Genomic DNA, 25,115 nt, shown 5'->3' on the forward strand with positions numbered 1-25,115 from the left:
AAGTCATTTTGGACCCCGTTTGCACGTGCGCACGTGCAGAATGCCGCTTCCAGATCTCAGGAACGGCTGGGCCGATTGCGTTCAAATTTGGTACACCGCTAGCGACCGGTTAGAAGGGTGCTTTGCACAAGCCCGTTGGAAGTACCCTCTCGCCCTTCTGCACGTGCAGGGCTCACTATCTCGCTCGCTCGTTCTTCGCCCAAAAGGCGTTTTACTGGTATGGTATACGTTCCCGTTATGTTTCCGTGTGTGTGTATATTGCTCATTTTGACAAATGTTCAGTTTAATGAAAAACAATATCAAATTCATATCTGTATTCGATGTAAACGCGTTTCGATTATTTATTTATCAATACATTGATGCAATACAGATATAATGAACATACACGATTCATTGTGGGAACGCGAGCGATGAGTTGATATTTCAAACTTGAGACGTTCGAAACCACAAAGATACAAGTTCTTTCGTTATTCATATAGAGGAGCAAAACCATTTACAAAAATGGAAAGACGCAAGGGTTCTATGGAGCGGAAAAAGGAAAAATCGACGAAAAATGATCGAAGCTGCGGTGATTGAATGCGTGCCAAATATCAGCTCGAAAAGAGGAGATTACTCATTGGCACCAATTTTGGGCAGAATATTATGGAGGGAACAGAAAGTTTCGCCACGTGAATAGGTCATAACGTTTGAAATATCAATCTTATCGCTCGCGTTCACCCACATTGAATCGTATGTGTTCATTATATCTGTATTGCATCCATGTATTGATATAGAGGATTCTTCATGGCTCCGAGTGGAAGATAAGGATATCTTTTTTAAGCGGAAAAGATATCCGATCTTCCACTCGGAGCCATGAAGAATCCTGAATCCTCTATATCTTTTCTCGGGTTACTGAAAAACCCGAAAAACCGAGCGACACGGGAGGAATTTATGTAACACGGGAGGAAAAGATATCCGATCTTCCACGAGTGAGCCATGAAGAATCCTATATCTTTCTATGTTGAGGTTTATTCTTAGGTACTCAATTAAATATTATATTTGAATATATTCATCTATGCAAAACAAATTTAGAGTAGTTTGTTTTTAATTCATAAGTTTCATAAAATAGTTCGGTTATTGACGCATCATCACTTGAACGCTTGATTTTTGGCTATGAACCCTCGAGACTTTATTTTTGCTTCTCAGAGGGATGCAAAGATAACAAATTCTTATCTTGGCACCCCAGAGGAGTGCGAGATAGAAATATCCCTGCACTGTATGTAGACCCAACTGCAAATATAGCTCAACTTGAAAGATAAAGAAATAATCGAAACGCGTTTACATTGAATACAGATAGGAATTTGATATTGTTTTTCATTGAACTGAGCGTGTGTGTGTTTCCCGTTTCCACTTTGGCCACGTCTCCATTGCGTGTGTGTGTGGCGCTTCATTCCGCCTCTTGTTTCTATTCGTCTCTCGCCATCCCGTCCCCGTCAGACGCACACTATTTTTTATTATTTTATTGGCATAATACGCACGCTTCGGAGACACCCCAGGCGGCCGGCCGCCGGCGGGGTGGCCGCCCTGTCTCGGGCCCTGTGAGGCGGGCCGGCCACCCCTGCAGCGGCCGGCCGCCGCAGCTGCCGCCCTCTGTTCGCTCGGCGCCACGGGTGGCCCTGGCCGAGCGCCACTCATACCGGTAGGTATATCTACACTGGCGCCGGACAGTGACGGCACCGGCGCCCGCGTGCAATGTAACAACTCAGACACGTACTCAAAGCCCAAAGCAGGTTGCGTGGCCGGCGCACGCCATTCTGGCCAGCAGAGCACATTGCGTACACGGTACAGAAAGGCCAATTTAGCGTCCACGCATATCCACCACCGTTTCAACCGCAATCCATATGAAAAATAACAAGGGGACCACCGGATTTCAAGTTCGCGCGTCATTTTCACCAAGCATTCGTCGGGCTACCCTTGACTAGACAATGTAGCATTCGGACAAATAGAGTAGGGGAGAGACAATCGCATATAGCTGGCGCGCGCGGGCGGAAAAGAGGATGATGGTACTGCAGTTTTGATCGGCAACAACGGCAGTGCTTGGTGGGTAGTCTAGAAGCCCCGATCCCAAGCAAAGCCCGGGGCTGGGCGGGCCGGCGCCGCCGGGCGCGTCGCTCCGCGGTGTGCAAGGGGCAATTTGCACTCCGGATGTGGAACGGGGCGGCGCGGCGGCGGCGCCGACCGGCTCTCCCCAACGCAACAACGGCCCATACACAAACACAGCAGCGCGGCGCAGCGCCAACACAAGCGCGCTCCGCAGGTGGGCAGGCCTCCCTCGTCCTCGGTGAATGCGCGCGCGCGCTGCGGCGGCTCTGGCGGCGGCCGCCGCAGGCTCCAGTTCGTGGTGGCGGCGGCAGGTGGCGCGCGCGGCGCCCTGCCCCACTCCCGTTCGCACGGCACACTCGCTCGCTCTCCGTCTGCCGCGCATCAATCAAACTAGTATCGGTAAAAGTCGAGTCCGTGCTCCGCATCAGTACTGGCGATTGGGTCACTGTCCTCTATCGCGGCCACCGGTCACCGCCAGGTGGCAGCTCAGTCGCGGCCGCCGGTCGCCGCCAGGTGGCGGTGGCGGCGCGCGGCGCTCAGTCCTCGGTCTCGACTATCTCTCGTGACTCGGTGCCGTCAGCGTCGGTGGTGATGCGCTCGGTGACGGTGCGCGTCACCGGCCGTCCCTCGTCGTCAAAAGTCGTCTGAGTGCGGGTCTCCGTGCGGACCATTCTGCCGACACACGGGGGGGGGGGGGGAGGGTCAGAGCGGCACGGAGGGACATCAGAGACACGCGGGGAGGGACATCAGAGACACACGGGGGGGGGGAGGGTCATGGACACACGGGGGAACGTCAAGGGACACACAATGGGACGATCAGACAGCGATTTAAAAATTAGCACATCAGACCGAGGATAGCCGGAGGGATAAATTATAAATTACTTTTATATGTGATAGCGATGTGATGCGATACATACGATGTACAGGCGAAAGCCGCGTGAGGCAACAAGCGCCTTTAAAGTGTAGATCGGGAGTCGGGACCCATTAACGACAACAGTATACCGAACACTGGATATACAGGTCTCGCGGGTTTTAGCGGTAGGTTTTGCACCTAGAAAATTTAGTGTACTTCAGGCTATATCTTCGTCGTCTTAAGTTTTTAAGTGTTGAAGATGCGATCGACTTGTTGGGTAACAAGCCGGCCATGATCGTGTAAAATGGCTTCATCGTAGATCGATTAGTTTCTGAGATATAACCGGAAATGTAAAAGTGCAAAACCTACCGCTTAATCTCGCGAGACCTGTACATCGTACGCGTAGCAGGTTTGGAGCCATCCTACCGGTTCACCTCAGCGCCAGTGTGTGGGGGGGGGGTCTCACCTTCTGAGTGTGGGTCCCTGGCCTGAGGTGCCCTCGACGAGCTCTGAAAACATTGCTGGTGACTCCGCTGGGTCGCCTGAGGACACAGCGCACAGTGGGTCAGCACCCTGCCATGGGGCGGCACACAGAGTGCTATGGGGACGGCGGGAAGCCGGCACAGCCACCACACATAGATCAGCTGCAGGTCGTGATTTTTATATCATACTTTATTATTGAACAACTTAATTAATTCATAGTAAACTTCAATCGGAGCAAAATGCAAATGAAGAATTACTGAATCTTACGAAATAAATATGAATTTAAATGAAAACAAAATGACCGATGGAACTGAAAACTGCAATCGTAAAGCAAAGAAATAGTTGAACGTAAATTATCCCATATAATTCTACATAAGGGCTCAGTGAGCACGGGAAGGCATACTTTTGGTGCGGCAAGAGCCGTTAACTGATGAGAAGACCGTAACGCAACGGTAAGACCTGGCTTGTGCCGAAAACAATTATTTATCTTTCTCAACTCCGAACGGCCGCCTTCCCGGCCACTAAGCGGCCTCTTGGTTCGCCCATGGACCCCGGACACGTAGTGTTAGCCACGCGGCGCAAAGCGAAGAGGTGTGTTAGCGGCGCCCGTCTCTCAGGGCTCGTGGCGCGAGGGTTAGCTGCATGCACCATCATTGCATGCCGCGTCACTCACAGTTGTGGTAAGATCGACCACAGAACGATCACACAGAAACACTACCAAACACCTGAAAATGCACTACATGCCAACAAAATCAACAATCAAACACCACAAAGTCACTAAACTAAGGTCATCCAAACAGTCATCGAAGAGAAAGAATGCACCAGAACACAAATCCAAAACACCCGAAACGACTTGGTCACAATGAGAACCGATTCACACAATCCCAAATCAAACCCCACACGGACAGAACGGGCCACAGTGACCTCCGTGACGGCACACTGCGGACCGAGACAGCACAGCAGCACCGGTGACGTCAGCAATGACATCATACACAGACAGGGACCCGAGGAGAGCAGAGGCCGGTACAGAGGCCGGTAATTGGGTGGAAAGGCCGATACATCTGGGCCCGAGATGAAACAGGCAGAGATTCAGGAGGGACTAGGTAGGAGACGTTTAACGTCGGTTCTGTTCTCTTTTGACGCTGGCAGTTTATCATAACTAATCCATAAATTCCATAAAATCGTCGTTTTTCTATGATTTTGCTTCAGTTAGGTAAGCAGCTTTCAGTGAATACCGAATGAATCAGGGAACAAGACGGCAACGGCAATGGTGGGACGTCTGGTTGACGCGATAATCTGATCAAAAATTTTGACGGACGCAAAATCAATCCCGAGGAAAACCGGAGGGGCACCTGAGGATAAGGACCGTGTACGGTTAACAGAAGTTATGATGATGATTGGGTTTGATGGCGTGCTCAACCTCTGAGGGTTATATGACGCCAGTAACTTATCTTTTTGCGTGAGGTGCGGGGCAAGAACTGAACAGCGAGTTAACAACAGTCTTAAAGCGCAGGTAAGCGTGCTAAACAATGGTCAGCAATGTGCAGTTTTCTCTTAAAGCACGAGTAAAATGATGTAAAAAACGGGACAACAGTCCCTCAAGAAGCGTTGCTCGGGCTAACGTCCAATATACTAGGTCTGGGTTTAGAAACTATCGTGCTCGAAGATAAAAGCCAACCCTCGCAGGACAGCGAGGCAAGAGTTCCGGTAAAGAGAGAGTTTTACGAAACTTGGTGAGAGTAGACTACTCGGAGTCCGGAGGTTCTGACGAACGCAAAGAGGGTTTTCCTGTCTAGGAGGTGCGAGTCGTTACCAAGCAGGTTTTGGATGGTCAGCTGATGCGTAGCCCCGAAGTGCGCTTCCCTTTCACGATTAAGCTGAGGACAGTCCAGTAGAACATGCCTCACCGATAGGTTAACAGAAGTCACAATATTGCAAAGAAAGACTGAGCAGACGTCGTTTACCCGTCTATCGATGAGCAAATGATGAGAGGGAGTGCCGTGTTACCAATGAGGGCCAGGGAGGGACCGGGGAGGACCAGGGAGGGACCAGGAAGGGACCAGGGAGGGACCGGGAAGGACCAGGGAGGACTAGGGAAGGATGAGGACCATGGAGTAGGCAGTGAGTGCGACCAGAGCTGAGGCCCACAGCTCGGCACCGGCTGGAACCGTCCCGGGGGACCGTCCCCTTCCTGTACACCCGCTCCAGAGACCACTGACCGGGGCTGCCGACCGCGCTGCCATCTGTGGACGGCCCCGCGAAACACACCGCCGCGGGGGCCGGGGAGCCGGGACGGCGGGCGGCGGGAGGCGGGCGGCGCGGGACCAGGGGCGGGACGGGAGGGTCCTCGGCGGCCGGGGACGGACCGACAGCGGTCTGTCGGCCCCGTCAGCAGCCGTACACACCGCCGAACACGAGACAGTGTCCGGGGCAGTCGGCGGCCTGGCCACCAGCCGAGGGATGCGGGAGCGGGAGGCCCGAGCGCGGGTCGGGTCAGGGGCGGCGCCGCACGGGGCACGGCTCGCCGCTGAGACGGCGGCCCGGGCTGAAACGCCGCCAGCCGAGGGAGGGTCACACTGGAGCCACGTGAGCCAGGATGTTTTTGTTTTGTTTTGTTGGGTTAGGCCCTTTCGGTCCACTTAGACCATTTCAGAGCCGGGAGGATAATAGGATATAGGGGGAGACATTGGTCTGGGCAGGCACCCTAGTGAGTCGCCGGGGCTGAGCCCGTCCAGAGGACAGGCCACCCAGCCCCAAGGCACTCACTGCACTCGGCTACGGGGTGCGCTCCCTGGGGAGCAGCGGTGCCGCTCCAAGGGGGCAGCCCGCATGAGATAAAGTTGCCTGTCCAGCCCGGAGAGGGTTGCGGCGTGGAGGAGAAGGATTTCTGTATCATGGATTCATGAGGATAGAAGCACGGAACGGTGAACCAGGATGTCAGGGCGGTGAAGAAACTAAGGTATCGGGCATAAAGACGAACTGGACAAGTAAACGGTAGGTACACATCTGTCGGAGGTAACGAGAAACAAACACTACAAACAAACCCAAACGTGGCAACCGTCACAAGTCAACACCAACGCCGTCACAGCCGTCACCACATTCGCCAACACCATCACCATCAAAACGGTCACCGCAGCCAACAACGCCAGAAGATTGAGTACCACTGCAGCCACCACCCTGCTTCGGGAAACTGAGCCTTAACAGCATTACCATACGTTCGTGGCATCGGCAAATTGGCATGCAACGCGGTGCTGCTGAGCATAAATGCTAGACCGACGGCTAACACAGCCAACAGACATGCACGGAGCACGGTCAGCAGGCTCAGACCTGGGCGGCCACCTGGCGGGAAAAGAGCGAAACGCAGTGTGAGCCAGCGGCCAGTGGATGGCAGCGCCGCCGGCGTGACAGGTGTTAACTGGGCCAGTCTCATACAGGAAACTACGATCAGAAAACGAAAATACGGAGTAATGCCGATCGGCGGCAAAATTTAAAGAAACAAGTTGATTTGAATGAGCATTTCTGTAGCTTCTCGTGTTTGAACCCAATCTACTGTAACTAAGAATGCAGAGATGACACCGGAAATGGTGACGTCCGGGCGCTTTCTTAGGTATAGGTAGAGCGTTTTCAGTCATACGGCGCAAAGAATCGGCAAAAAATATAAGTAATTACATTATAACGCCAAGAAGCTTAAGTCTTGCTCACACGCAAGCTAGCATTTTGCCAGTCTCAACAAATGCTGTTTCAGTGATTGAACAGTAGGTATACCTACTACGCATTCCTGTATGAGACTGACCGGCGCGTGCGCGTTAGTACTGCAGGCAAGCACACATTGGTTTCTATTCGAGCAAAGACGGACCAAAATGCTACAGCAAGGCTGTCGTCGAGCATAAGGCGATTGTAAAAGAAATTAGACAAAGAAAAGCATATGTGGTGAATCGGTGACTTTATGGTTAAGTGAATAAAAACAGATGAAATAAAGATAAAAACAAAAAGCTCGTGAAAAATCAAGATTTTCATAGGTGCATCAATCAAAGCCTTATGAGATGGCGAAAGTTTGCGGAAAATCGTGAAAGAGAAGCTTTCAAAGCCCAAAGAAAGCGTAAGCTGCAGAAGGAAGCGTCCTAAATCCCGAGCAAAGAGCAGATATATTACGTTCAAAGAGCTCCACATCGGACAGCGAAGGACTCGTACACGACACGCCACTAGACTAGCGGACAATCACGACACTCATCCGTCCATCCATCCATTCACACTGCACGGCAGAGGTGGGGGCTGATGTGCAAGGTAAGGGACGCTGCCGTCAGTACCGCCTGCATCGAGCTGCAGACAGTGGACGGCCAGGGTAAAGGGTACACGGGGCTGGAGGCGGGCTCGTAACACTGAGATTATCTACCAGTCTACCTACACACGAGATACCGAGAGCCATATACGGATCTATTCGACCAACTAACAAAGACCTATATAAATGGTTTGTTACTTAGTCATGCTTCTCTATATACCTATATAGGTACAGATATAGGTAACATAAGATGTAGGTAACCGATAGGAAATATATTTCAATGTCGTTTTAAATGCACACTTTTTATCAGCAAAACATTTTCTCTTTTTCAGCATTCTGACTAGCTGGCCACTGATCCGAGTACCTATAGGGTAGAGTGGGGCAAAGCGCCCACCCTAACTTTCCAGCCCCAGTATCTCTTTATCTTACAAATTTGAAAGACAACTAGGTAGCTGATCTGGTAGCTCATTACCTTGGCTTTCTTCGAATAACACATCAGAAACAAGTGGCATGCATGGTTTTTGAGATATGCCATCCGAATTGAGAGGACTACAAATCGGGCGTTTTGCCCCACCCATGGGGCATAACGCTCATATGAGTGGGGCATAACGCCCAGTCCTGAACGTTTCATTACACGCTCGGTACTCTGACAAAAGAATGCAGTATTTATCCATTCTCATTTCGTTTGACTTTAAATCAATAGATTACACCACCAAACACATCTTGAACACTGTTGTTACCACCCCACTCCTCATTCAGTCAACGGGCTGTCACCGCCTTAAAGAGCGGAGATTAGTTCGTGCGAATAAATTGTTCCAGGCGATACTAACCAGTATATTGCATATTTCATAAGAATCCTGAGCAGTAGAAACGTATCCCGACACTCACTTTCAGCCAAAAATGTTCGCAAATACCCGTACTGTATAACTCCCATTAGGGGTAAAACGCCCATGATGGGCGTTTTGTCCCACACCAAAGTGGGCGTATTACCCCAACAGCACATTCAAAACGAAGTCCACCAAAATTAAGCGTGTGACGATTGTGTTGCAAACCAGTAAATGCTCAAAACATAGCTTAAATCCGCAGGTTCTGCGTAGCTAAATTTCATTGCCTACTTTAATCTCTGTCAGACAAAGTTTTAGTAGTATGAAAACATGTAATATCTAAAAATTGTCTGAAATAAACTAATCTTTATCTTACGTCCAGAACAACCCACTTGTAGATCCGAAAAAGGGGGCAAAAGTAGATTCCTGCTCGTTCTTGAAAATGGCTATCGAGAATTCTTCGAAAAGTCGAGCACTTCATAAAAAAGAGGGGTGGGCGTTTGACCCGCCCTGGGCCCTTTGCCCCACTCTACCCTATAGGTATGTAGAGTTAGCACCTCAAGCTGTGCCGGAGTCAAGACTGACATCTCGACTGCAGGCAGGAGCAATATCCGGGGCGTCGCTCCCCCCCCTCCCCCCCCGGTGGGGGCGCGTCAGCTGTTGGGATCAATACGGTGGCGCGCCGCCCGTCTGAGGTGGCGACAACGACCCACAATGGCGGCCAACGGAGGCAGAGGGAGAGAGGACAGGGGAGAGGGAAGGAGAGGGTGGGTGACTTGGGCGACAGACAATAAAGACAAGGTGTTTTTTTTGCACTATATGAAACCCTTTAGCCTATTGGTAGTGGTACATACCTAATTGTATAAATCTATTCTAGTTATTTTTAGTCCATATTTTACTCAGCAAAAAAAAGACATTTTGAATCACAAACAAAATAAAATTGTCAATCTTAATTATTTAACGTACTTTTTTTTGCTAATGGGCAGTTTTTGTGCATACTCTCCAAATGTAGTCAAAGGCAATACATAAAGTTACGCACAACTTTAGTCGATGTTAACATGCGAAACCTTAGAAAGTTGCAATAGGTATGATGTTTAGGATGAACTGCAGGCAGGCGGTTACATAGGCGCGGGAGCCGGGGGGGGGGGGCAGTGGGGGCAGCTTGCCCCCCCCCCCCCCAACTCTGGGGCCGTGGGGGCGGTGCCCCCACAGCTTTGAGACGGAATACCACACTTTTTTTTGCAAATGTTTTCTTTTTTTGTTGAAAAAGCCGAGGGGTGAAAAATAAGTGGCCTAAAACCGGTGAGAAAACTAGATTTGGGGGTACCCTAGGTTAATCTCTATTATGGTTTGCCCCCCCAGTCGGAAAGTAGTTCCCGCGCCCCTGGGCGGTTATATGGTTTCGGTTAGTGGTTGCGAATCTTAAGACAAACTCAGCAACGCTGATTTTTTCTGGGAGAGGGGAGAGGAACTTTTAGGAAACAGTCAACATAAATTAGGTATGTATTTCGTCATATTGTTAACAACAAAAGGTCCTCTTGAGTAGCTTTGCCCCTATCAGACACGCTAAAACATAGACCCACCAGCCCTCTTGAGGCGCGAGAGGCGCCCCCCCCCCCCACCGGGACCGGCTGTGGGCCGACTGTGACGTTACCGCCGGCCAGCCGGCCGATTACCCGTCATTACGGTCCAATTTCCCGCCCAACAGCAGCCAATCAGCGCCTTATGGCGGCTCTGAGCCGCCCGGGGAGCGTCTCACGGTGCTGAGAGCAGCTCATACGGCAGCGCCACTGCTCACACGAGTTCAGTGGAGAAGGGCGGCCGCAGTGGCTGCGCCCTCCCCGCTGCAGGGGCTATGGCTGCTCCCACAACAGCTTCTTTGTATCTTACCGACAAGGAATCCACCCGAAAAATACATGCATGCAGGAATAACTTCATGGTTTAACTAGGCATAATGCAAGCAGCCAAATGTGCTGATAAATTAAAAATGCTGTTGGAATTAACTCATAAGTCGACAGATAAACAGGCATGCCACATTAAATGCCAAGGTGTCCTTTTAACTACAGAAATATCGTTCTCCTATTTGGTACATACCATTTAATTCCTCATCCCTCCCAAAACCTTTTTTTTCTACAAACTTCCAGTACAAACATCCCTCAGCAGTGGATGTTTTTACTGGAAGCGTGCAGCGATATCACGGGGCTGAGCCATGTAGGTCGGTCGTTGTTTAGCCGGCCTGAGACCGGTGTTTGTCCCCAGTCCCTTCCATCGCCCATATCCATACATACATCGATTTCCTGTCCCCCACCCCCAGCAGCGGGGGGGGGGGGCGGCTGAGTCGGCGGCAGAAGTCACGTGACCGGCGACGGCGGCTCCCATTGGTCGTCGGCCAGACAGGGCAGGATGGAGGTGGGCGGAGACCAGCCTACATCCATCTCGGCGCGATAGTGGCCACACAGTCCGGGTGGTACTAAAATGGCATTCAATGCAAGGAATTTTCGTGGCAACAGAGACGATTGGAAGTTGCGATTGAACATCAATATGACTGAATGTTATGTTCGTCTACACAGCAAAACTATACAGTAGCAAACACCACACGTTGGCTAAATGCCAAGCTTGGCCGTTAGTACCGCAGAGACTGGTGTGATGTGGCCACTATCGGTCCGGTCCGGACTGGGGTGTGGCAAAAAGTGGGGCAGGGCGGAGGGTAGGAGGCAGCCGGGGCGGCTCAGCGCGGCGGCGGCAGTCGCCTGCCGCACGCCGGGCGGGGAGGTGTGGTACGGTGGGGAGCCGGGCGGGGAGGTGCGGTACGGTGGGGAGCCGGGTGGGGAGGGTGCGGTACGGTGGGGAGCCGGGCGGGGAGGTGCGGTACGGTGGGGAGCCGGGCGGGAGGGGAGGGTACGGTTCGGTGGGGAATCGGGCTGGGAGGGTGCGGTACGGTGGGGAGCCCGGCGGGGAGGGTGCGGTACGGTGGGGAGCCGGGCGGGGAGGTGCGGTACGGTGGGGAGCCCGGCGGGGAGGTGTCGTACGGTGGGGAGTCGGGAGGGGAGGTGCCGTACGGTGGGGGGCCAGGCGAGGGGAGGGTGGCGTACGGTGGGGAGTCGGGCGGGGGGGGGGAGGGTACGGTTCGGTGGGGGGTCGTGTGGTGATGTGTCGAGTAGGGCGCCAAGTTCGAGCAGCTCGGGATAATAGTGAACTAGCGAAAAAGCTGTCAGTAATGTCATCGGACAACTGTGATGTGATCTTAAAACGTTGAACTGTATGTGTATGTGTGTGGGTGATCAATCTTTATTTCACACAAACGTCCACTGCTGCGTTACAATTTCGAGTGCCAACATTTCGATTCATGTTTTCATTTCTAGAAGAAAAAAAAACGAAATAAGTCGAAAATTATTTACTAAGCAGTGAAAAACTGGTCGGAAATTTTTCTGACAACCGTCGATACGGCAATGTAAATAACTGAATGTCAAACAATGCAGTCCAAAAGAACGACAATCAGGAATATTTGACTTTCTTGAGTCCACTAAAAACAATTGAAATTCAGATGAAAAACTAGTCGGTATTCAAATCACCAGATAATAGAAGATTCTGACATTGTTTGATATTGTTATATTTAACATAACGTGTGAAAAATTAACTCGAAACGAGTCAAAACCAATAATAACTCGGTAATTTAGATATGTTAGAATGTCCAAAACTGTTACAATGTCCCGGTCGGGATTTTTTTTTCTTCATAAAACGGGAACAAGCAATTGAAAATGATATATTTTTATTATCACATTGACAATTTTAAAAGGAATTCTCCGCCCTTTTGCCTTGTGAACAAAATCAGTACCTACCTATATACGCCGCGCGCAAGTGTAATTTGCTACCCCTTAAAATGAACATGAGGGAGTGAGAGCTTCTTTGAAAAAAATTACAGAGCTAAATAAACAAAGGTGAGCTATGTTGTCTCAATCAATTTCGTCAATAGAAATTAAAAGCATCACATTTCTGCAAAATATGACCGTTTGCTAAATTTGGTATGCTGTGACGTCAGGATTTTAACAGCCTCCAGACACAAAAACTAATTGCCAAAGTACACGGGTGTTGGCGCGTGGTCAATACACCCGGAGGCACGCTGCTGGCGCCCGCCCCGGTGACTCACAGGGCTCCAGGTGAACCGCTGTATGTCTGTGAATCATCGAGCACTGTATCGATTGAGGTGACCTGTTTTGAAAGTGTCGGAAGATAGCTGGGCCACCGGCGTATCCTTGATAGCATATCACCTGTCGATACTTTGGTGCAATGTGCTTTTAGACCCTGCAATTTTGTATCAATATACGACTCGTGCGTCGTTATATGTGCCTTGATAAATACAAATAAAGGAATATCAGTCCATGAGTACATAATCTTGAGTAAATAGCCGAAACAGCGAAATGTGAATCACTGCATTGTGTCATGTAATGGCTCGTGGTTGTTGCCTGGGAAAACGATTGAACGAATAAATGAGGGAAAACGACTGTTTTTGTTTTTAAAACAAGGGTCAAATAAAAGTTACCATTACAACCGTGTGTGTATGTGGGTCTGTGTGTATCTGACACCCGTCTGCGGTGACCCAGGCGGAGCATGGTCACCGCAGGTCAGCGGGGACGGGAGGGCAGTCGAGGTCAGCCGGGAGCAGCCTGGGGTCAGCTGAGCTGGCTGGGCGCGGATGAGCGGACAGCAGGAGGCAGTCGGGAGGGGGGGGGGGGCAGTCGGGGTCAGCCGGGAGCAGCCTGGGTCAGCTGAGCTGGCTCGGTGCGGAATCAGCGGACAGCAGGAGGCAGTCGGGGGAGGAGGGGGGGGAGGCGGCCGGGAGGGGGCCGAGAGCCGCCGGAAGAGTTCGCCCGCCGCGCCGCCGCCGCCGTCCGCCGGTCACGTGGCTCGCCGCCGCGCTCTGCCTGTGCTCGGGCCCTCTTTCCCTCTCGCGTCTTTCTCTCGGTCTCACCTCGCTCAGTACCCTGCCGAGGCTCCGCTAAAAGAAGCAGAAAGAAAAGAAAAAACGCCAGTTAGTGTATTAGCGGTGCAACTAGAAAAAGCGCGGCAGGCGGCGGGCAAAACCGACCTCACAGCTTTAGGATGTTGCAACAGTGCCATGAGTAGAAGCGCAGCGAGATATTCGTGACAGAAAACCCGCTGTTGGAGCCAAACAGCAGTTTTCAGCGCGCTCTCCAGCGTTCCCCTCAGGCACCGTTCCAAAGTCCCTGGCCGTTGGGCGGCGGGTTTTGTCCGTCACACTGCCTGCACTAGGGGGCGGCCTGGGGAGGTGGGCGTGGCCTAGCAAGCAACGAAAAACCAGACCTCGGCGCCGGGGGCGGGGTCAGCTGATATCGTAGGCGGGGGGGGGGGGGGGGGGGACACAGACCGCTGCTGCAGACTGGGGGCTGGTGGGGGGGGGGGGGTGCGTTAGGCCCGCCGCCCCTGTAAGCGCGGGGCTCCACCACCGGGAGGCTCGGTATGTGAGGCGGCACAGCCCGCCGGCCCGTCTCGAACAGCGACTAGCCGCCCGACTAACTACACTGTTCAGTGTTCATACTGAAAGCGTTAGGTTTACTGAGCTGATTGATTTATTGAACAAACTATGATATTTCGATTGATTTACTTGGAAACTTTTATTGATATTTATATATAAGCCTATTTATGGCTTTAGTAAAAAAGATATCAACTGTCTAGCATGGTCGTTTTATAATGGACCACAGCCATAGACAGTTAACATAAAATGTGCAATGTGCATGCGTTCAGAAGCTAAATAACATAAATTGGCAGTCATGCTGATTTCAGAGAGAAAACCTTTACGTGGCAAAGAAAAGAGATAAACTGCCGCTTTCAGCGGTTCCCAAACTTTGTCTTCGCTCAGCTAAAAGTGACTGAGGAATTTTGTTAGCCCAGACTTAGGTTTGGAAACCGCTGTCAGGGCATCGCTAGCGAAAAACAGATAAATTTGGTGCAGGCACAGCATTACGGACAGGGGCACGCTGGCAGTTTGGTGCCGTGTGCCGGGACGGAATGAGAACGAAGACAACTGAACTGAGGCGGCTCTGAGTCCACGTGAACGGGCCGCCGAGAGAGAGAAACGAACGCAACAGCAGCGGGGCGGGGGGCACATCGAAAGCCATCCAAACTGAGAACTCCTATCGGCAACCGAGAGCGCTAAACGGAGCATTCGTGTGGGGGCTGAGAAGAGGGAAAGAGAATGAGAGAGAGAGCGAGAGACAACATTCAGCTCGGCCTCTGTCTGTACCTGTCCCCCGCGAACTGTCCTCTGTGTCCATGTGAGCGGCGCGCCGCGGCGCGGAGGGCGGAGGCGAGGGGGCCGGCGGGCAGGAGAAGGTCACGGTGGTCTGCTGGGTGGTCGGGCCCCCGGCGGTCGTCTGTCCCCCGGTCCGCGTCACCGTCACACACTGCCGGCGCACCAGCACGCGGCGCACATGGCCGTGTCCGTCGTCCTCCACCTCCTCGGTCTCCTCCATTGGTCCGGGGTCGGCCCCGGCCAGCAGCGCCTCCAGCTGCTCGGCCGGCACCGGCTGCGCGCCCGCCTCCACCACCACGCGCCGGCGCAGCACGCGCTGCACGTGCACATTGCCGTGCTCGTCAGTGACCTGGCTCTCGACCAGGTCCTCGCCGGGCTGCATTTCCAGCGCGAACGCCTGGGCGGCGGCGGCGGCGCCGGGTCCGCTGAAGGTCGTCTGCCGGCCCTCTCCGGGCATCTGCACCGACCGGTAGCGGACGCGGTCAAAGCCCGGCTCGTCCGTGGACCACTCGCCCTCAGAGACGCGACCCGGCGTCTGGAAGGTGCGCGAGCTGACCGACGGGCCGGCGGCGGCTCCGTCCAGGTCCGCCTCCGGGCCTAGCGTCTCGTTGGAACCCATGATGGTGGCCGACATGGTGGAGGCCATGCTGGAGGACATCAGCGAGTCGGACTCGCACTGGTAGGTGGCGTTGGTCGCCTGCGAGCTCGACACCGAGTCGAACGAGCAGAGTAGCGCGTCGCGGGCGGCGGCCGAGCCGCTGGGCACGTCCCCGGGCAGCGCGGCCGCGGCGCCCGCCGGGTCCGACCACGGCCCGCCGGCTGCCGAGGACAGCTCTAGGGAGTCCGTCATCTGCTGCGGCGGCGCGTCCGGCTCGGCCTCGGCGGCGGGCCGGTTCTCCGGGCGGCCCTCCACCGAGTCGGTCATCCGGCGCTGCTCTTCAATCGAGTCGGTCATCCGGCGCTGCTCTTCAATCGAGTCAGTCATCTGCCGCTGCTCCTCGATCGAGTCAGTCATTTGGCGCGGCTCCTCGATCGAGTCAGTCATCACTCTGGCGGCCTCTATCGAGTCGGCTGAGATGGCGCCGGGGCGCGGGGCGCGCTCCAAGGAGTCAGCGCTGCCGGACGCTCCGGCGCCGGCCGCCTCGCTCAGGAGGCGCCGGCGGAGCGGCGAGTCGACCGGCTCGCCGGCGCGCTGCTGCGAGGCCGGCGAGTCGTCCTCGCGCTCTCCGGGCGGCGTGTCCACCACCAGGCTCGACTCGGTCATGTCGACAATGTCCTCCAGGCGCAGGCTGTCGGACATGAGCTCGTCCTCGGCGTGCAGACGCTCCACGTTGCTCTGCGCCTGCCGGATGATCTCGTCGATCTCAAACAGCTGGTCGTCGCGCTCGGCAGCCCGCTCGCTGGCGCGGGAGACGGTCTCGCAGCTGTCACTCTCCGACATCTGACTCTCGTGACCCTCCTCAATTTCGGACAGTAGGCGCTCAGCCTGCTCGGCGCGGGCTTCGATCTGCTGGGCCAGCTGACACTGACGCTCTAGACCTTCAAACTCCTGCAGCGAGTTGACGGAAACATCATCTCCCTGGGAGCTGCCGGCCCGGGGACTGCCGTTTCGGCGGGCGACTCCGTTGCCGTTGCCGCTGCCGCTGCCGCTGCCACTGTTGTTGTTGGTTGAAGACCCGAGCGAGTCCTGCGACCCGCGCTGGGCCATCAGCAGTTCAAGGCGCTCGAACTCTTGGAGCGAGCTCAGGGAAACGTCATCGCTCTCACCACTGCGAGACACGAGTCGTCCCCGCGCGACCATCTCCAGCTCGGGCGTGGAGCTCAGCGACTCCTTCAGCCGCTCCAGCTCTCGGTTACTTAGCACCTCTTCCCGCTCTTCCTCAATGATGTCCTCCAGATGTTTGGTAAACAGCTCTTCCGCCTGGTAGTCAGTGCCGGTAGCACCGCGCGCACTCTCAAACTGCTGCTCGGCCCAGCGTTTTTGCTCGCTGACGTCGATATCCTCATCAGTGGGAGACACCGTGTCCTCGGTGATCTTCTGCACCTCCTCGGGGAAGTAGCGGACACGGGACAGAGGCGTCACGGTGGGCGGCGGCGACACGATCGAGTCCAGTCGTCCACCGCCCTCCACAAGGATAAACTCATCCGGCGAGAGGTCCGTGGGGGCGGGCGGAGCGGCGGCACCGACACTGGACGCCACCGAATCACCTTTCCGTCCATTACTATCCCCGCTGTCCTCCTCTTCTTCGGGGATCGTCTCATGAACGCGTGTAGGAATTGCGGGAGCAAACTCCGGCTGCTCATCCAGCACATATTCACGTCCTTCGTCAGATGACGACTTCTCAGAGGAGGTCGGCGACTTGTCTGACGGGGGCGACACCTGCTGCGGCGAGGCCTCCGCCTCCTCTTGCGCTGCGGACTCGGGAGCCTCTGTGACCGAGATGGTCGGCGCCGCTGCCGGCTGCGGGCTGGGGCGACACTCGGGCGAAAACTCCGGCGTCACCGGCGTCTCGGACGGCATGCGTGTCGGGTAGTCCGCCATCGGCTCGGGACTGTCGGGACGCTCCAGGCTAGGCGCGATGCTCGGGTCGGAGGGCTGCGTCATGATCTGCTGGATCTCCCACTCAGCACGCTCCTCTGACAGACCCTTCTCCAGCAGCTGGGCGCGCAGACGCTCCCCGACGGCGCTGCTGGTCGCCGACTCTGACAGCGCTCTCCGCAGCACGCGCTCGGCCGGCGGAGCGACGGCCAGCGGCGGCGGCGACGGCTGCAGCGTCTCGGCCACTTCCTCCGTGTCTGTCTCGGAGAGCTGCGAGCCGGTGTCGTCCTGCTCCAGGATCCTGTCGCGCGGCAGCGGCAGCGGCGGCGGCCCGGACGGCTCATCCTGGCACAGCGTCTCCGACAGGCAGCTCTCGGACATGAGCGAGCACGTCATGGTGCTGAGCTGCTCTGAGGCGCTCGACAGGTCCATGCGCTCCGACTCTGTGCGCCACGTCTCCTTGATGGCCGCTCTCTGCGACTCAGTGGCCGACGGCTGCTCGGCGCCGGTCAGCCGGCTCGTCTCCGACGCGCTGTCGATCGATTCCTGCATGATCTTCGTGGGCTCGACCGGCTCGCTCACCGACTCCATGGCTGGCTCCGGTGATACAACTCGGTCATTGTCGCGTTCCTTTTCCCCGAACACATGACCCTGAATGACGTCAGCGCCCTGACCTGGCGGCCCGAACACCATCTCAGCTGAGCGTTTCATGTTCGGTTCCACAAATAGGTCGTCACCTTCGAATTGTTCCGCCTCCGCACGAGCCTCCTCCTGTTCCTCTGGAGTGGATTCGCCGCTCTCCTCCTGCGACTGATCTGCTCCTTCCGCCTTCGCATCATCACCATCGTCCTCATCATGCCCAGCCGCCTTGGGCTCTTCTTCCTCGGCCGGGTGGCCCGTGGGGGTCGACTCGCGGTCCAGCTCGACGGCAGAAGTCATCAGCGTCTCGGAGGGCTCACTGACCTCCACACTGGCCAGGTGACCGCTGCTCTCTGACGAGTCCAGCGACCGGCCTGGCCAGCTGAGAGACGTCTTGGCGGTGTAGTAGTCCTGCGACGAGCCGGTGGTCGCCGACAGCGCCGTCTCGTACTCAGAGGGCGTGCCCGTGTGCGTGCCGCCGAGCAGCTCCACCTCGGAGCTCGTCGGACGGGAGGTGGCGCGACTGCTGTCCGATAGCCCTTCGGCAGCCGTCTGGTACCTGCTGTCGCCAGAACTCGGCGAGTCAGCCGCCGACCGACGCAGCTCGCTGTCAGGCCGACTGGAGGCCGAGCGCTGCCGCATCACCACGCCAGACTCGAAACTCGTGGATCGCAGCGGCCACTGCTCCTCGTCGGAGCTTTTCTGACGACATGACGGAACGGCTGGAGTCTCGTCACCTCGCTCCGGCGATGGCACCGGCTCAGAAGCCAAGTCCTTGTCCTCCGGCATCTCCTGGGAGGGGCCGGTGTGGCTTAACTTTTCGGGTGACGAGGGCCTCTGATGAGATGGCGATTCTGAGGACTGTCGACGATCCACAACAGTGACTACCGACTCGCGACTGGAGACCAGGGAAGACTCGGCGCGGGAGTCAGACGAACGCGACAAGGTCCGCTCAGTCAGCCGACTGGCCGCCGTGAGGCCGGCGGCTGCATCGGCCGACGACAGCCAGCTTTCAGAGGTCTCCTCCAGCGACCTGCTCTCAGATGTTTCGGAAGATGACCTGGCTAATACTTCTGAAGACTCGGTAGAGGTCCGATTTAATGTTTCTGACCGACCCTCTAAGATCCCGGATACAACCTCCACCATTTCCTCGGAAGTGGTGCTCGTCTTTTCAGATCCTTCCACCAGAGACTTTGAGAACGCCTCGGACACCTCTGTGGCTACGCGACGGACCTTTTCAGACTTGTCCTCCGATGAACTATCACAAGATTCCTCCACAGACTTTGTGAGTGCTTCTGATGTCTCTTGCTGTGATTTCGCAAACGCTTCAGATACATCAGCTGATGTTCGATGGATTCTCTCAGATTTTTCATCTGTAGACCTGGCCGACGTTTCCTCGGTTGAGCGACTAATCTCTTCGGAAACTTCCTCTAGAGAGCGTCCGAACGTTTCAGAAACATCAGCAGAGGTTTTGAGATGCTTTTCCGACTTCCCATCTGACATCTTCAGTGACATGTCAAACAGTTCAGTAGATCGTGACACAGCCTCGGAGGTTTCGCATGAAGACCTAGTGGTAGTTTCGGATTGTTCGTCTAAAAGACGCGTTTCAGCCGAGCGAGACAGAAGTCCTGCTGTTCTGATGAGTTTTTCGGTGGCTTCGTCGGTGGCCTTCACAGCTGCTTCAAACGTCTCCTCTGTTGAACGAGTAATCGCCTCAGATGCTTCCCCCGAGGAACGAGTCAGATTCTCAGAGCGTTCTTCCGTCGACTTACTAAAACTCTCTTCCGAAGAGCGAGTGATAGAAGTGCGCAGCTTTTCGGCGGTCTCCGCTGTTCCCTTCTCGAAGGTGTCATCCGCCGACTTGCTGATCAATTCAGATGCTTCTTCGGAGGAACGGGACAACAGCTCTTGTTGTTCGTCAAATGACTTGGTAAAAGTTGATTCAGATTCTCTGGACGTTGACGTGGTTCGGTAAAACTCGGTGGCCAATTTCGATGATTGCTCATCAGCAAAAGAAACTGAACCAGCACCCTTTTCCGAAGCCTCAAAGACATCTGGCTCAAGCGATTCTTGTCTACTTTGTCTTTGCGTCTGAGTCTCCACCTCTGCTTGATGAGCCGCCTCCCCTGTGACACTCCCGTGTATGTCGTCGTCCTCCTCTGACCGAACTACTGTGGTGGTAAAAATAGTCCTTTCACCGGATACCCCTTCTTCGAAATCCCCGCTGCTGATGACTCTCTGCCTCCGTTCGGTGGTGGAGCCATCCGTCGACGTCTTCTCAGTGAGCTCGGTGACTTCGTGGCCGGATGACGGGAGGTCACTTTCACCACGCAACTCTTCCAATTCAGTCTGGTCTAGGGCGACCACCGACATTTGACGCAGCCTCTCCATGTGACTTTCCAACGGCGAGAGGTCATTACCACTCTCGCGAAGGTCCTCATCGGTGATCTCGAGGCTTTCTAGGTTGACATGGCGTCGCCGAGATAGATCTGCTGCCTTACGTTCTACCACTTGCTGCACCATGGTACAGTGTTCGTCATCATGACTGCCCTCCTCAGTCAGCTGACGTAGGTATTCGTCCACTTTGGAGTGTGTCTCTGATGTGAACACGGAGTCTGGGGCCGGTCGGGGAAGACTTTCCAGATCATCAGTGCCCTCAACGTTGTCGTCGTCGGGCTGCTTACATTCTGCGGCAGCCTCCGCCTCCAGCTGGCGCCGTTCATCGCCCATCAGCACAGGCGGCTGCTCGTCGGAGAGCCGAGACAGCTCCGACGAGTCTGTGGTCACCTTATCGGACGACATTGAGTCTTGCAGGCGTGCGTCGGAGTCCTGGCGCGCCGGCTCGACAGCGGTCATGGTGCCCGTCACCGACTCCTCGCCAGTGACCAGCTCAGGGTGCTCCGACAGCCGGCTCTTGATGTCCGACACGATTTCCACCGCCAATCGCTGGGCATCCTCAAATGACATTGACTGAGGCACGCCAGCAGCTCCACCATTCGCCTGTGTTCTTGTCTGTTCCTCAAAGCCCTCCGCTTCATCCGTGTGCTCTCGCACGCTCGAGTCCCCAACGCTGCTGGAAGACCCCTCTTCCTCTCGCTCCAAAACAGTTTGCCGTTCAATGGGAATGTCGTGAACCATCTCAGTGTCCTCCTGCTCGGCGTGATCCAGCGCCGCCTCCCAAACAGGCTGGGCGAACGTCTCTGTCGATACGTGGATGGGTGAGGGCAGAGTGGCAGCTGCCGCCGGTGTTTCGGGCGACAGCGCATCTAACGGTCTAACCCGCACCGTCATATCCAACGACTTTCGAGCCGCAGCCGGATCTACTTCGACACTGCCACGATGCGGGTCATGTTCTTCGAGCTCATGCATCAAATGACTCCTTTCTTCTTCCAGATGCTCTTTCGCTTCTCTGAGATGCTCCTTTTCTTCTTCTATGTGCATCTTTTCCTCCTCAATGTGCAGTTTCTCGTGTTCTATTTCATCCTTCATATGAGTCAGTGTTTCTCTCTGTCTTTCTATGTGCTCCTTTTCTTCATGAACGTGCTCCTCTTCGTGAAACAAGTATTCGCGCTCTTTCTGAAGCAATTCTTTCTGCTCCTCCATATACCCAATTTCTTCTTCCATCATTTCCATTCCCTCTTTGATCAGTTCCTTCTGTTCAGTCATCAACAGTTTTTCCTGGTCGACGTGCTGTTTATCCTCGTCCATTTGTTCTTTCACTTCTTTGAGATGTCTTTTCTCCTCTTCGACATGTCTCCTTTCTTCATAGATGTGTTCCATTTCCTCTTCAATATGTTCCTTCTCTTCTTCCAACCGTTTCTCAGTTTCTTCCAAAAGATTAATTTCCTCGCCAATTAGCTCCATTCCCTCTTTAAGCAGTTTCTTTTCCTCCTCAACCAGGATCCTTTGAGAGTTTGACTCATCGTCGTCTTTCAAGTGTGTCACCTCTTGAGTCATAGGCCCTGGTTCATAATGCTCTTCTTCATGCTCGAGATGTTCTGGTTCAGTCGATGGCTTATAAGCATATGACTCAAATGTTCCGGAGGAGGGTGCCGCCTCAGTATCTTCAGCAGCTTCTCGGCACTCAGGAGACAGCATCACGGCATGATCGTCACTTGCAGCTTCGGTGGCACCCTGCTCATCGCCATGGAAGCCTGAATCAGGCTGGAATCTGGAGTCGGACGCTTCACTCTGCAGTCGGTAGGACTGCGGTAGCGAGTGCGTTGGCTCAGACGGCGAGACGTACTCTAAGTCAGGAGCAGACGGAGCCAGAAGCTCCAGCTCCATCCGCTGCCCCGACTGTGTGACGTCCGGAACGTCGACATCCCGAGACTTGGGCGATTCGTCAGCGCTAGACGATGGCTCGTCAGTGTAATGCTCCTGTTGGGGACTTCTAAGAACTTGCTGATGAACTCCTCTCAGTTCATCATCATCCATCGGACTTGCGGCTGCCTCAGCTTCCAGAACATCATCCACGTCATCGATACGATCCAGATGTTCAGAGATGTACTTGTGTTCGGTTTCGGAAACACGGTGTTCACGATGCCCCTGCTCTTCGTCTGGCTCGCGTATGGACGGTTCTTGATAGTCCAGCACTTCCGACTCCGGGGCATGCTCCTCAGTAACATCAAGAATGTCGTTCTGAGTATCTGAAACGAACGATTTGGTTTCGATCTCATCCAGAATATTCGGCTGCGTTTCCGACCGCACCTCATCCTCCTGTATTTTCTGTCGCTCTTCGTCATCCTCAGCCAGCATCTTGCGTTCGGCCTCCTCCTCCTCAGCACACTCCGCTTCAGAGTATTCTTCCGTGCAAAACTCTTTAGCTTCATATGCCTCAGGGTCTTCTTCGTCAGCAGCTTGTGACTCAGACACTACGACGGCGGACGCAGCAAGTTCCTGCTGTCGAGCTAATTCCTCCTCTGGGGTAAGAAGCCGCTTTCTCTCCGGGCTCTGACTTTCCAGACTTTGACCCATCTCCTCCATTACAATGTCAGTGCGCATTCGCTTTTCAACGATAGCATGGGTAGCTTCTTCAACCTCCCTTGAGGAGCCCTTTTCTGTTTCTGCTGCCTCATATTTGGAAGATGTTCCCAGAGGCTCGATGACATCACTCATCGTCGTCACCGCATCAGTTTCGTGTTCGTATTTCTCGGCAATAGGTGGGACGGCCTCATCTATGCTAAGCGTCTGCTGGTCGTCATCTGTAGCCTGACTCGAGTCATCCCGACTTCTACGGGCGATGAACGGCCTTCGCGCTGCCTGCGTCTCACGCTGAATCTCCTGCTCGAACAAATGGCGCTTAGTGGCGACATCAGCGGCAGAGACGTCTTCAGCCTCATCTTCTCGCGGCACCTCATACGGGCTGGGCGCCCGCGGCAGACTGCTGTCGATCCGGTCCACTTCCTGTTCTCCCAGAAATGCCACGTTGACGAGTCCCCGGCCGCCACCGCCGTCAGCTCCGTCATCGCCGCCAGATGACGGCGGGTCCGATCGAGGCTCGGTGTCATCCTCGTCCTTGCTGTCCTGGCTGTCACGTCGTCGTGGTTTTTGTTCTTTGGAGCGAGGGGAGGGCCCCTCTTGCGAATCTGTGTCCTGCGAACGACGGCTGACGTCCTCCCAGAAACTGCGGCGATCTGAGTAACTCTCAAGAGTCTCTTGGATGCCACTGCTCTCTATCACCTGCTCTGCAACTCGCGTTGTCACAGTGGTGGTGGCTGTCGTGCGTTCGTCATAAGTCGATCGTATGTTTCGTATTGACGTGGATTCAGGAAAAGGTGTTTGTAGTGAAGGATCGAGAGGTTCCGCTCTCGGACTTGCATAATCTATAAAGTTAGTAGACAAATACGAGTTAGATACTGCTTACGGAAGCAACCTCCTCACTTCCTACATACTTTGCGCTAACTGCATTGCTACTGTTTCCACAAAGTAAATCACATACTCATATGAACGAGCTGAAAATGTTGTTAATACACCATCAAGAGGGACAAATGTGAAGGAAGAAGGACAAAGGACCCACTCATTCAAACGTTTACTCAATCACACAGACGATCACACAGTTGCTGCCAAAGACAGCATTACATAAATCCTGGAACAAGGCGGCGTTAGCGCGGAGGAAGAAGCACCCAGTCACCTGAAAAAAAAAAATGCGGAGCGACCTCAAAGGTCAAGTGTCATGATTGAGCATGCAATTGGTGGGTGCTTCACCGATGGAGCTTCATCGCCGAAGCAATGAAACTCCATCGTACGACTGAGCCGACAGACGAGACTGCCAAGCCATTCCGGTGACCGTCCAGATTGCCGGCTCTGCATGAGCAGGCCATCGTCTAGGCAGGCACGACAGTTAGTAGGAAGGCGCCGCGCCCCAGCCGCCTACACCAGGTGCGAGTGGGCGTGCCATAACGGAGAGAGCACACCAAGCCAATTCATAGCGCTGTCGCTGCATGAGCCAGCCCTCTAACGGGTTAGTGCCAGTCGGCGCGGACCATCGACACGGCCGCTGCGGCCGCCGAATAGAATTCCGCTACAAGGAGTCGCCAAGTACCTTCGGTTCGGGCCACGCCTGTCCGCGTGATTCTTCTCCCTTCTGGAAGCGGCTCGCCTGTCGCCACCTGGCGGACCACGGTGCGGCGCACCACACGACGAACACTGCCGTCCGGCAGCGTCTCCTCCTCGATTTGAGGCTCGGCTGCCGCCAGCTGGTCGATCTCCGGAGTGAGGAACTGGGTAGTAAGGACAGTGGAGCGTCGGACTACCCTTCGGACAGTGCCGTCGGGCAACACCTCCGTCTCCACCTGCTCAGGGGTGTCGGATGAGGATAGCAGCTCTCCGCCCGACTCAAGACGCCAGGCGTCGCCGCCAACGGCGGGCAAGTCCAGCAGTCCGCGCAGTGATTCCGGCACATCATCGCCGTACACCTCCCACACCAGGAATTGTCTAGCGTGACCTCCCGCGTCCGGCTCTTCGACCACTCGAGCACCAGTTGGCACCGGAGTCGTGCCATCGTACGGCTGACGGATGGTGCGCTTCAGACGGCCGTCGGGAAGAGTCTGTTCCTCCACCTCGAGACCCTGTGGCACACTGGTGACATCGGAAGTCATGACGGTCCGCACCGTTCGACGACGCACAACCTTCATGATCGAACC

General features: G+C 54.8%; 1 protein-coding gene across 1 annotated transcript; it reads right to left on the reverse strand.

Moving 5' to 3' along the window:
* Positions 1-1,484: 1,484 nt before the first annotated feature.
* Positions 1,485-24,487, reverse strand: LOC122371803 (nucleoprotein TPR-like). The gene is made up of 4 exons (XM_043348500.1): positions 14,784-24,487; positions 13,491-13,517; positions 3,402-3,477; positions 1,485-2,754 (listed from the first exon to the last, which is right to left on the reverse strand). The coding sequence occupies exons 1-4, from the start codon at positions 23,086-23,088 to the stop codon at positions 2,619-2,621; spliced, it is 8,544 nt and encodes a 2,847-aa protein (XP_043204435.1). The 5' UTR covers positions 23,089-24,487; the 3' UTR covers positions 1,485-2,618.
* Positions 24,488-25,115: the final 628 nt, after the last annotated feature.

This window comes from Amphibalanus amphitrite, unplaced genomic scaffold (assembly GCF_019059575.1).
Source record: "Amphibalanus amphitrite isolate SeventyFive unplaced genomic scaffold, NRLGWU_Aamphi_draft 001280F_arrow, whole genome shotgun sequence".
Taxonomy (NCBI): domain Eukaryota; kingdom Metazoa; phylum Arthropoda; class Thecostraca; order Balanomorpha; family Balanidae; genus Amphibalanus; species Amphibalanus amphitrite.